This window comes from Nuphar pumila, chromosome 1 (assembly GCF_984573655.1).
Source record: "Nuphar pumila chromosome 1, dmNupPumi1.hap1.1, whole genome shotgun sequence".
Classification (NCBI taxonomy): Eukaryota; Viridiplantae; Streptophyta; class Magnoliopsida; order Nymphaeales; family Nymphaeaceae; genus Nuphar; species Nuphar pumila.
This window is the reverse complement of record NC_143249.1, coordinates 173383244-173395558: the sequence shown is the minus strand read 5'-3', so window position 1 is coordinate 173395558 and position 12315 is coordinate 173383244. Positions and strand designations below refer to the sequence as shown.

General features: G+C 40.5%; 1 protein-coding gene across 1 annotated transcript; it reads right to left on the bottom strand.

The window, feature by feature from the left end:
* Positions 1 to 1461: 1461 nt before the first annotated feature.
* LOC149851310 (organelle RRM domain-containing protein 2, mitochondrial-like) lies at positions 1462 to 9171 on the bottom strand. Its single transcript, XM_090014589.1, has 4 exons — positions 8992 to 9171; positions 7675 to 7743; positions 2024 to 2127; positions 1462 to 1935 (listed from the first exon to the last, which is right to left on the bottom strand). Exons 1-4 carry the CDS (start codon positions 9161 to 9163, stop codon positions 1849 to 1851), a joined length of 432 nt encoding a protein of 143 aa, XP_089870715.1. The 5' UTR covers positions 9164 to 9171; the 3' UTR covers positions 1462 to 1848.
* Positions 9172 to 12315: the final 3144 nt, after the last annotated feature.

The window sequence follows — 12315 nt, the reverse complement described above, 5'->3', positions numbered from 1 at the left end:
GTTAAAGTTACTTATATGAACTTAGCTGAATGGCAACTACAAAAAGTAACAGGAAAAATTTAGAAAAAGAAATGCTTAAATTGTCTCTTTAAAAGAGTGAAGTGATTTAAAAAGTAACATAAAGGCAGTTATCTGAGCAATTTCTTGAAAAGACAAGCGCCCATATAAAAATGTTGACAAAGTAGGCGGTTAAACCTAATTTTGCAACAAGTTGAGCTCCTGTACCTAAATTTGCCTTTTAACTATTTCAATTCTTCTGCTTCAAGTAAACATACTCTAGGATGCTCAATGGCTGTGGACCAAACAGCAAGATATGTTATTATTTGTAGAGGGTGGCATAATAGAACTAAACAGATCATTACAAAACGAGAACAGACCACACCCACATGGACCACTCACTGAAAAGCAACAAATAGCTTCAAAAGAAAGCAGCAAGGAAAAAGAAGAGAAAGTGACGAGTTGGTTGGTTTAATCGATGTTTTCTAAGAAGTACCTTGGTCCACAGAAAAAAAAAACTAAAAGTTTTCCAAAAATCAGCCTCTTTAGAACGGGGCTCCGCTTGTGTCAGGAGCAGTTAGTGCACATCACCTTATGTTGGGACGTTGCAAGTTCAAAACCCAATGGTACTGTTGTATAACTGGTGGAGGTCTGCCTAACCCGAGCCAGATAATATGAAATGTCTAATTTGGCTCAGATAAAGCGATCTCTGACTGGGACCGGGGATCCATATAAAAAGAACCAGTGGAAGAAGTGTGCTTGAACTGTCGACTTGAAAGCTAAAGCATCTCAGAGCAAATTAACCAAATTTATTGCAGCAAAAGAAAAATGGTTGATTCATGCAATGTTTCAAAAACTGAGAGATGGTTACCATTGAAGGCAAGGAATAACTGTCATATGGTTGTAGGATAGTTGCCAACTTCATTGCATGTTCACTCAATAAAATTTGATGAAGTCTTAATTTATAATGGTGTACTAGCTTCTCTTAACATAAGAAAATTGATATTGAGAAGAATCAAATTATACACCCTTGATTAGGGATGTCAGCAGATCAGATGTTATTCGATATCCCACCACAATCTAATTTTGTTTAGTCAGATTTTGTAAAGGAAATAGAGTCCAAATAACAATCAGATTCAGATTAGGTGAAGGATTTTAACAACCTAATCTGAAAAATATCTTATTCCAAAAACATGTCATTAGTTGGATTAAGTACTTTCTTTTCCCATCCGGCTCCTAATCCGATTAAACAATATGTGATTAGTCGTATCTGGTATGAGCAAACATGCGACCCAAATCCAACCCATCTACATCCTAACCTTGATACCACTTTTCCCCATCATCTGCTCTTAACTGTACACACATTCACTAACTATAATGACTTATCGAGTCCAAGCAACTCTGCATGTACTGCTAACTATTAAGCATTTCCTTAATCACTTGAAAAATAGCCGATAAATTGAGGATACACATTTTGCATTCATTTCTCACAAAAATATTTCTGCTACATGTTTACAAATAAAGAACATGTAGCCAGATGTTCTTTTCATTTTCTAGAACCAGAAGTTCATTAATTGTATACCAACTTATCCAAGTTAACACAATAACAATCTTGGATCAATGCACTAAATCAATCAGGCTGCAATTTGTACAAACTTTGCATGATTCAGAGTAGTAATTAACTTTCAGACTAAGAAAAGCAATATTCAATTGCTGATTGAGTTACACTGGTAGACCAACCAGATTACTTGAGCCAGATAGATATGACCAACATATCAATGGAACCAACTTCTAATAAAAGATGATGCCACCAACAAACTTCTGGAAATCCCAGTAAAAACTAGAGTATAGTCAGAACCGATAGCGAGTTGCCTTTGCCTTTTTATCAGGGTTTTCAGGCTTTCCAATTGCAACAACAATAAACCTGCCATCAACAAACTGAAATTTTCCTCCATGAAAAGTGTGCTTTTTCTGTCTACTAAGACATTCATTTTAAAATTTATCAAACAGCTAGAATAAAATATACCTTGCCATTCATCTTCTCAACCGCCAATAGAGTGTCTTCTTCACGAGCATATGAAACAAAAGCATACCCTAATGACTGAGAAGCTTTGTTCCTAGCAACTTTAACTGGAGAAAAGACTAAATGAGTGGTACAATGAAAAAACAAAGCTTAAAGGGGGTATTAACTCATCAGATCTCAAGATTTTTCTTGGACTGAAAAAACTAAAAGATGAAAAAACAGAGCCAAAAACTCAGTAATCAAAATTTGCATCAACACTGAGCAGATGAAAAATTAAGTTACAACTTTTGCCAAGTAATCAGATTAGGATTTAAGAATAGGGAGAATGGGGGTCAGAAAAGAGAAAAAAAAGGTAAAACCTACAGTCTATAAGCCCTTGATATTTCAGAAATGCTGTTGGACTTGAAAGTGTCAAGACATATGACCCGGATCCACACAGTGCACCGGATCCAACCCAGATCCATCAGGGTCCAACATCCCACTTCAGCAAGGACTCCTCCCATGGTGGGACGTCCAATAAGGAGACCTCCAAAGAGAGAAAGTCCTACAAGGAGTTTCCACATCCTAAGACTCCTACTAAAAACAAACTTGTAAAGAGAGACTCCTTATGTAAACCTATTTATCAAATTCCTTATCAAGAAGGAAGCAAGTTAATCACCACTTGTACATAAACTCTATAAATAGAGGACCCTCTCTCACGTTGAAGTGTGTGAAAGACGAGGATCGTGGACTTAGGTCATTCAGAACGAACCACGTTAAAAATGTGTCTTGTTGTGTGTGTGCTCAGGATCGTTCCAACGTGTGTGTTGTGTATTCCCTCATGAACCAACCTCTTAATCGTGCTTCCTGTACACGGTTGTCCAAGATTATGCATTTGAAAGGACAACTGCAGACTATGTGAAAGGGCGACAAATCGATCGAAGAGTATGTTCAAAAGGCTAAGGCATCAATTGGCCTTCAGTTGGCTATGGCTGACAAGGCAGTCAGTGACGATAATATGGTGATGTACATCCTCAGAGGGCTGCTACATGATTATGCTTTCTTTCGCACGTATATATCCACTCGGATTGAGCAAATCACCATGAGTGAACTGCACCACTTGTTGCTTGCATATGAGGCTCAACTCCTCAATGGTGAAGAGCCCTGTTGAGGCCAATGTTATTCAACGTAACAACAATTATCGCAACAACAATCGCGAAAATAGAGGTGGTTTTTCAAATAATCGCTCAAGAGGAAGATACAGAGGTTGTTTCGGTCAGGGACGTTTTAAGCATAACCAAGCACCTGGGTGTGGTTATCAGAATACCTCTGGTCGTGGGTTCCAACAAAATCCCGACCAGTCGTACGGCCAGCAAGTGTGCCAACTCTGCGACAAAAGTGGTCATACTGCTAAGTCTTGCAATCTCTATGCACCAAATCAGATTGACGGAGAACCTCCTCATGTCAAATCAGCCAACTTTGATTCAAGGAACAATAGTGATGTCTGGTATCATGATTCAGAAGCTTCACATCATGTGGCTCAGTCTAAATGCCCTGAGTATTCACAATGAATATCATGGCAATGATTCGGTGAAAATCAGCAATGGTAACGGTCTGACTATTCTTCGTACTAGAAATAGTTCATTTTCTATGAATTCCTCTAACTTTGTGTTAAAAGATATTCTGCATGTTCATGAGATTACTAAGAGATTACTATCTGTTCATAAATTCACACAAGACAATAGAGTAGTTTTTGAGTTTCACACTAATTTTAGTTGCATTAAGGATGGTAAGACTAGACGTAAGCTACATCGGGGCGTGAGTCAAGCATGATTATATTCCATTAATTTTGATGAATGCAATAAGGAAGCCAATGTTGGTGAGCGTGCCTCTTTAGATCAGTGGCACCATCAACTTGGTCATCCATCTTTTAGAATTGTTAGAACAGTTATTAATCGTTTTGGTTTGCCGTTTATAAATAAAAACTTTTTGCATCTTTGTCTGACATGTCAAATGGGCAAATCTCATAAACTGCCTTTTGAAAAATCACTTAATGCTATTGCACAACCCCTTGAACTCATTTATTCTAATGTATGGGGACCAGACCCTACTCCAGGGAATAATGAACTGAAATATTATGTGATTTTTATTTATAGTTTCTCTAAGTATACATGGATTTATCTCTTGTCCCATAAATCTGATGTTTTTGTTGCCTTCCAAAAGTTTAAAACCTTAGCAAAAACCACTACCCGTAAGAAAATTAAATTCTTTCAATCTGACGGTGGTGAGGAATTCACGGCCTTGGTACCTTATTTGACCCAGTGTGGGATCCAACATTTTGTGTCAGGCCCTCAGACACAAGAGCAAAAGGCAGTGTTGAATGAAAAAATAGGTGTGTTGCTGAAATAGGCTTCTCTCTTATGGCACATGCAGGGGTGCCTCCTCTTTATTGGTCCTATGCCTTCCCTACAACCATTTACCTAATTAATTGCTTATCCACACCTACTTTAGGCAACAAAACCCTTCTTGAAGTTCTCCTTAAAAAGAAACCCAACTATACCTTTCTAAGAACCTTTGGGTGCACTTGTTATCCCAATCTTCAACCTTATTGTTCCCATAAATTAGACTTCAAGTCCAAACTTCATGTTTTTCTGGGCTATAGTTCACCTTTGGTTAGATCCAACCACTGGCCAAACTCTTATCTCCCGCCATGTTGTCTTCGATGAAGACCGATTTCCCCTTCAGGTGTCACCGATATCTGTTCGCAGTCCTCCAAAACCCCCTGACATCGAACCGGTGGTCCTACCTGCTCCATCGCTCCTTGTAGATGAATCCCCGGTGCCCATGCCCCCTGATGCTTCTCCCGTTCACCCAGTCTCCCCACCGCATGTTGCCTCAGAATCGGGCTCTACCTACTTGTCGTCTCCAGCAAATCTGTCCCTACCTGTTGAGCTATGTCACAGGGATTCGGCTAGCAGGGTGCCGCACCCGTGTCGACGCGACTCGACGCGGGTGCGGTCAACCCGACCCTGGGTGCGTTGACCGCACCCAGGGTCATTTCGGTCTATTTTTTGGATTTTTTTTTAATTTGCCCTATGAAATGGGCTGCGGAATTTTAAAAAAAAATCTTGGGGGGGGGGGGGGGCGCTGCCCCCCTATAAAACCCCCCCGCCAGCCCCCCCCCCCCCCCCGGACCCTCGCCCGCTGACCGCGCTGCGCCAGGGGAACCCCCGGACCCCCCTTATATATATATATATATATATATATATATATATATATATATATATTACATTTTTGCCCCTGCCGCACCCATGTGACATAGCTGTTGAGTCTTCTTCACCTGTATCATCCCCACCTGTCCCTTCCCAGCACATGATTACCCGTGCCCAAAACGGAACCCTTAAACCCTGGACCTTGTGTGTCTCTACCCACTCTCTTCTTATTGCTCTTGTCGTGCAGTTGTCTGTTGACCCTTAACCCACCAGGTGATCCACACTGGCTACATGTCATGTGTACCAAATACCAGGCTCTTCTTCATAACACATGGACTTTGGTTTCTCCTCACCCAAGTCAGAATGTGGTTAGCTGCAAATGGGTCTACCATATCAAACGGCTGGCAGATGGCTCCCTTGAACGTTATAAAGCCCACCTGGTTGCATAAGGCTTCCATAAAAAAGAAGGCATTGACTTCTTTGAGATCTTCAGTCCAGTTGTCAAGCTCTCGACTATTCGCGTTGTGCTTGCTATAGCTGCCAGTCATCACTGACCAATCAAGCAGCTTGATTTTAACAATGCTTTCCTAAATAGAGATTTAGAGGAATCAATTTACATCGCTCAGCTGCCTAGCTTTCATGATGACGACCATCCTGATTATGTTTGTCGTTTGAATAAGGATCTCTATGGTCTACATCAGGCCCTGAGCATGGTTTCAGAAGTTAAGTCAGGTGTTCATTGCTCATGGGTTTTGCAGTTCAAGGACACATCCATCTTTATTTATTCTTATTTGTGGCAACCTTTGCTTATATGTATTAGTCTATGTGGATAATAGCATTGTCACAAGCAACTCCTCAATCTGCACCTTCGTCCAATATCTTGGCAACAAATTTGCTTTAAAAGATCCGATGGATCTGCATTATTTCTTGGGCATTCAGGCCATTCGTTTTGCTTGTGGTCTTCATCTCTCCCAGCAGAAGTATATCTTTGACCTATTGGTGCAAACCAATATGTTGGATGCCAAGCCTATGTTGACACCTATGGCGTCGTCTACTCGGCTTTTCGGGCACTCTGGGACATCTCTTGACAATCCTTCGCTATACCGCAACATTATTGATGGTCTTCAGTATGTCACTCTCACGCGTCCAGACATGTCCTTCCCCGTGAACCGCACATGTCGTACATCTGAACATTGGTCCACAGTTAAGTGCAGCCTTCGATAACTCAAGTTCACTATCCAACATGGACTGCAACTCCCTCCTTACCGCTCCTGCCGCCTTTTTATCTATGTTGATGTTGATTGGGTTGGTTCCCCCGATAATCGAAAGTCTACCTCTGCCTATGATGTGTATCTTGGCCCCAATCTCATCTCTTGGAAGTTGGAACTCTAAGAAGCAGTTTGTTGTTTTCAGATCCAGTACAGAAGCAGAATATCGCTCTGTCGCTAATGCTACAACTGAATATAGGTGGCTTCAGTTCTTACTTTGTAAACTCGGACAACCTGTGCCCTCTTCGCCTGTTATATACTGTGACAATGTGTCTGCCATGTATCGCGTTGCTTATCCTACCTTTCATAGTTGCAGTAACTAAATCGAACTCGATGTCCACTTTGTCCAGGACAAGGTCGCTGCCAGAGATCTCACTGTCCAGCATGTCTCCTCCGATGATCAGCTGACAGATATTCTCACCAAACCCCTTGTGGTTTAGCGGTTCAATTACTTAAAATCCAAGCTCAATGTCACTCCCGATCTGTTTCGCTTGTAAGGGGATGTCAAGACATATGACCCGGATCCACACAATGTGCTGAATCCAACCTAGATCCATCAGGGTCCAATGTCCCAATCGAGCAAGGACTCCTCCCATGGTGGGATGTCCAAGAAGGAGACCTTCCAAGAGAGCAAATTCTGCAAGGAGTTTCCACGTCCTAAGACTCCTACTAAAAACAAGCTTGTAAAGAGAGACTCCTTATGTAAACTTGTTTATCAAATTTCTTCATAAGAAGGAAACATGTTAATCACCACTTATACATAAACTCTATAAATAGAGAACCCTGTTTCACGTTGAAGTGTGTGAGAGACAGGAGGATCATGGACGTAGGTCATTCAGACCGAACCACATTAAAAATGTGTCTTGCTGTGTGTGTGTGTGTGTGTGTGTGTGTGTGTGTGTGTGTGTGTGTGTGTGTGTGTGTGTGTGTGTGTGTGTGTGTGTGTGTGTGTGTGTGTGTGCTCAGGATCATTCCAACGTGTGTGTTCCCTCTTCTCCACACAGGAACCAACCTCTTAACTGTGCTTCCCTTACACGGTGTTGGTTCATTTAGAGAGAACTGTCAAAGGTTAATAATATACAGATAACCATAAACAGGACAAACGAAAAAGAAAGCTGAGACCCAAATATTTGACTTAATTCGACAACCAAAAGATCAAGGACTCATAGCAAAATATGGAAAAGAACAGATTCACCTTCCTTAACTTCCCCAAACTGTGAAAATATCTTCCTCAAGGAGCCCTCTGTGATTGACAGAGATATTCCTGGATCATTAATTCAGAAGACAGCTACCTTAATCCTTGCCACATAATCATCATTAAAATAATAAAGAGAGGAATCATAATATGCACTCATGTCAGATATTCATGACAGAAAGCCATCAAACACAATTGTGCTCATGCTGGGTGAGACTATCCATTGCAGTAATGCCAAACAATTCGGTAAAATGTAAATCATTGTTTTACAACAAAAATAGCCCAGATCATGAGCTTATAGCAAAGATTTTCTGAAGAAGAATTTAGAAAGAATGGAGATCCAAATCAGGACTAAAATGGAGCTCATGTTATGTCAATCCCCAAAGTCGCCATGGAGTTGGGAATCAGAAACAACCCATGCTAATGTGGTAGGATCCATACCAAGCATTTACAAGCTTAGTATGCAGCTTCATACTGTTTCTATAGACTCTTGGTTATGCAAAAAGCTATGTTCTCTAACTCTGACAATGAAAGAAGTTTATATGCTACTGTTTTTTTTTTTTGGATAATCCAATGGAAAAAACCCTATCACTGGCCGCATATTGGCTGGCATCCGGTTGGTAAAACCCTTGGGTTCCTCCCTCCCCACCAGGGAGTACACCCGGCTTCGACATTGCGGCAAGAGACGCCACCTGTGGCTTTTGAGCTTGTGGCGTCCCGTCAACTTGGTGACATTCACAAGTTGCTCGTACTGATTTTACTAGTAGTTTCGGCATGTAGGTAAATCATCTCAGAGCATAGCCGTTAAGCACAAAATCAAGTGATAAAAGTAGATGGATGCACACTAGAATCCCAGATGAATTGTGGCAAAATTCAACTCAACTAGTATCCGAACCAAATTAAACCAAAACATCAATTGCCAAAATTCAGCTCGAAGCTGCCTAAACTAATCGAATTCCCAACCAATCTTCTCCCCAAATGGCTCTAAATTCCGCTGTAATTTCGGTATTGGATGAGGACCCCAGAGAAGCCCGAACTGCTCCAATCTAAAAAAAAGCCAACATCTCATGGGGGTAGCAAAGATAGAAACAAATTTATTGATCTCTAGTGTCTCAAATTCATATGACCAAAGAATTAAAAAAAAACACAATGTTTGATGAAGTTAAGAAAGAACAAGTGAACTCCAGATTAAGAGAGCATATTTGGCTAAACCCAACCACTAAAATGGGGGAAAAAACGCAACATTCACAGGAAAATGGAGGAAAGCAAACTGTTGCGGAAACATAAAACAGAGAAAAAAAGAATGAAAGGGGTCACCTTTGACGAAGATTCTGGGAGAAGGCGCCTGTTCGCTCCGGAGAGGTGCGGCTGCTGATGCCCAGATTAGGGTTTTAGGGGGTCGGTGAAGTGGGATTAGGGTTTTGGAGGGGCGGGGATTCGAAATCAGGATTTTGGTATCAGAGGCGAAGTTGGGCAAGAGGCGAGCCATTTTAGACGTATTTTAGCGAAGGGAGAAGGAGACACCGTTAAATTGCGGTTTCCAATGGATCGGGGGAATGAGACCCGGATCCACTTGAACTTAGTGGGAGGACCCATGTGTATCCGGGTCAATTTGATGCGTACGTAAAAGTAGGCAATGGTCCTGGTGGCCCACGGGCCGGCCCGGAGATATATGCCTGCATGTGTGTGGCCCGACCCGGCTCGATTAGGCTCACGGGCCTAACGGATGGGCCGTGGGCTGAGGTTTTCCAAACAAGCCGGCCCTAATCGGGCTTTTGCCCTGACCCGTCAATTGACCAGCCAGCCCATGTGTGTGGCCCGACCCGGCTCGATTAGGCTCAAGGGCTTAACGGATAGGCCGTGGACTGAGGCTTTTCCAACAAGCCGGCCTGAATCGGGCTTTTGCCCCGACCCGTCAATTGACGAGCCAGGCCATGCCCTATAAATGATTCAAATTCGGGTTGGATGTTGCCCATGGGCTTGAATTTAGATAGGAAAAAAGTAACACCGAATCCAAAAAAAATAAACGTAATCTGAAAAATACCTGTTGGGTTCAATTATCAAATCCTAAACCAAATTTGAATCCCATTAGTAATGGGATTCAATTTTTTTAACCAAATCCAACTAGTCAGGTTCGGAATTGGGCCTAATATAAGGTAAATCCGACCCATTGAAGTGATGGGTATCAAACCGGTTAATCTGGGTCGGATGCTCGGCGTTACATGGATCCTAATAAAGTAAGGGCATAAAAATAGGGATGGCAGTGGACCGGGGGGAAATGGAGACCCCTGTCTCATCCCATTTGGACTGGGAATGGAGGCGGGGATGGACTTATGCTTTCTCCTGCCCCACCCCATCTCTGATCCCCGTTAGTAAAATAGCTAAAATACCTTTAATGATTTAATAAATTTTTTTATAACTCCCTTATATATATTTTTAATTTCTAACCTAAAGCTAAAACAACCTCGTTAGGGTCGTCGTTTCTCCAATAAGCTCTTCTTCTTTTCGTCGCGTTTGACCCTTCGACAGTTCAACCTCCTTCTTTAGGGATGGCAATGGATCGAAGAGAAATGGGGTCCCACCCCGCCTTGCCCTGTTTGGACCGAGGATGGAGGACATGAAATGGTGATCGAAGCAAGAATGGCGGTTAAAATCAAAACCCATACCCGAATAAAAGAAGAGATGGAGGGCAAAATTTTGAAACAGGGACAGGAGTAAAGACCTTGTCCCTCGCATCGGTCCACTGCCATCCCTGCATAAAAAGGTGAAAATATTGGCACACTAAACTGTACTTTGCAGAGGTGTGAACTTCATTTGATCAATCTGCTCATCTGCTTTTATGTTCATCATTCAAAAATCATGTTTTACATTAAAATCTATTTTTTTAACTAATAGAATTCTCTTATGAACAATTTATGACAGCCATAATTCAATGCGTTGATGAACAAGATATGATAGCCATCATAAAGTAAAGTAACCAAAACAGGGCAAAAGTGCAGAAAGAAGTCTGACAACATGAAAGGCTGGGACAGGAGGGCGTTTGGTTAAAAAAGAAGTATGTCATCAGACACAACAATCAGTCGTTAGATAAGGTCTACATATCATCATACACTCGGTTTATAGAGGAAAATTGCCAAATTTCTTTCAACTTGTTAGAAAAGAGGCAAGTTTTGGACCTGTCGAATCGATAGAATGAGAAAGTTCAGACTTGTCATTAAATATAATTTGAAAATTTCAGACTTGTCGTGGTAGTGACAAATATTGCGAGATTTATGAAAATCTTGCGATAATATCGTATATCGTGAGAAATTGCCTGAAAGTTTAAAATGGCGATTTCTCACGAGATTTGTGAAAAAACATAAATACTGCGATTTAAACATGATATTTACGTTTTAATGGTTATCTATCATGAAAAATTTGTGTATTTTTATTTTTAAATAATTTTTATTAATATTTTTGATAAAAAAATATTTTTTGTATTTTTTTATTGTCAAGATTTTGCAAAAAATGCAAAATTTATGAAATTTTTTTCATTTCTCATGAGGTTTTGAAAAACAAGATTTTGCCGAAAATAACGTTTGTCACCATGCTTGTCGTCAGACTAGAATTAGAAGTTTGTGGCAACAAGAATATGGAAATTAGGGACTTGTCATCAAAGAGTGACTTGTCGTTGAGGGTTCATCTTGTCAACCTATCGATTGAGAGATGTTTTGCGTTCTTTTTCTCATGTGTTTTGTATTAAAATAACATGTTTTCTTGCATGTAACATAGTTAGAGCCCATTTGGCATAGTAGAAAACCTACTCAGCTTTATCGTAGGATCATCCTATTAGATAGATGGACATTAGGTTCGTAGGTTGTCCTATAAATGAGACGGTCTGAAAACCCATAACGAGTGCATTCTTTACCCATTACCTCACGACCTTTTCTGAATCTCGTCGTCACATGTGTTAAAATGGCTTTTGCAAGCTTTTCAAAAGAATATTGTATTTCACATCATCGCCTTTCCAAAATGAGTCTTTATTTTCAAAGATTTATCCATTGTTTGTGTAATCTTACACAACAAGGCACTTGTTTTGTTTCCCATCGACCGCACTCGACAGAAATCCGTACTTGTCTACAGAGTTCAAGGGTGGTCCTTGTGTGAAACAAGGTACTAGTTTAGTCTTTTGACTTAGTATCTATAACACTCCAAAATTTTAACTCAAAAAATCATGATTTTTTTTTTATAAATAAGTAATTCAATGCGAGATCTTATCTATGGTATTGCTTTAGTCGAATGAAGCTCTAAAGAGTCAGCCTGTGCATGCACCGACATTTAATAGCCCCTTAAAACTGGATTCGAGAAAAGATAAGCATTGAACAAAACCCTTTTTTTTACTAATAAGATCAGTTAAACAGATTAGGCGAGTTATAGAACTATTAACTTTTACAACTGAATCAATGTGTAATTGATATTCATATAAAAATAAATTCAATCCCATCAACTCAAAAATAGTATTGGTCCTTTAGAGTCCATTATAAACAAAATATATTTCATTTAAAAGAGTGTCCAGGAAAGAAAAAAGATTGACTTTAGACTTGCCGCAACATGCTATCATCGTAGGGTTCCTCATTCGGTACCTACGTGTAATAATTGGGG

What these genes read in the sequence shown, in the direction of transcription:
- LOC149851310 (XM_090014589.1), bottom strand. Translation starts at nt 9,163, where the DNA reads ATGGCTCGCCTCTTGCCCAACTTCGCCTCTGATACCAAAATCCTGATT. An exon ending in GTTTGGGGAAGTTAAGGAAG is followed by an intron (nt 2,128 to 7,674) that starts GTGAATCTGTTC and finishes TCTTTTCTCCAG; the next exon opens with TTAAAGTTGCTAGGAACAAA. An exon ending in TTGAGAAGATGAATGGCAAG is followed by an intron (nt 1,936 to 2,023) that starts GTATATTTTATT and finishes GGAAAATTTCAG; the next exon opens with TTTGTTGATGGCAGGTTTAT.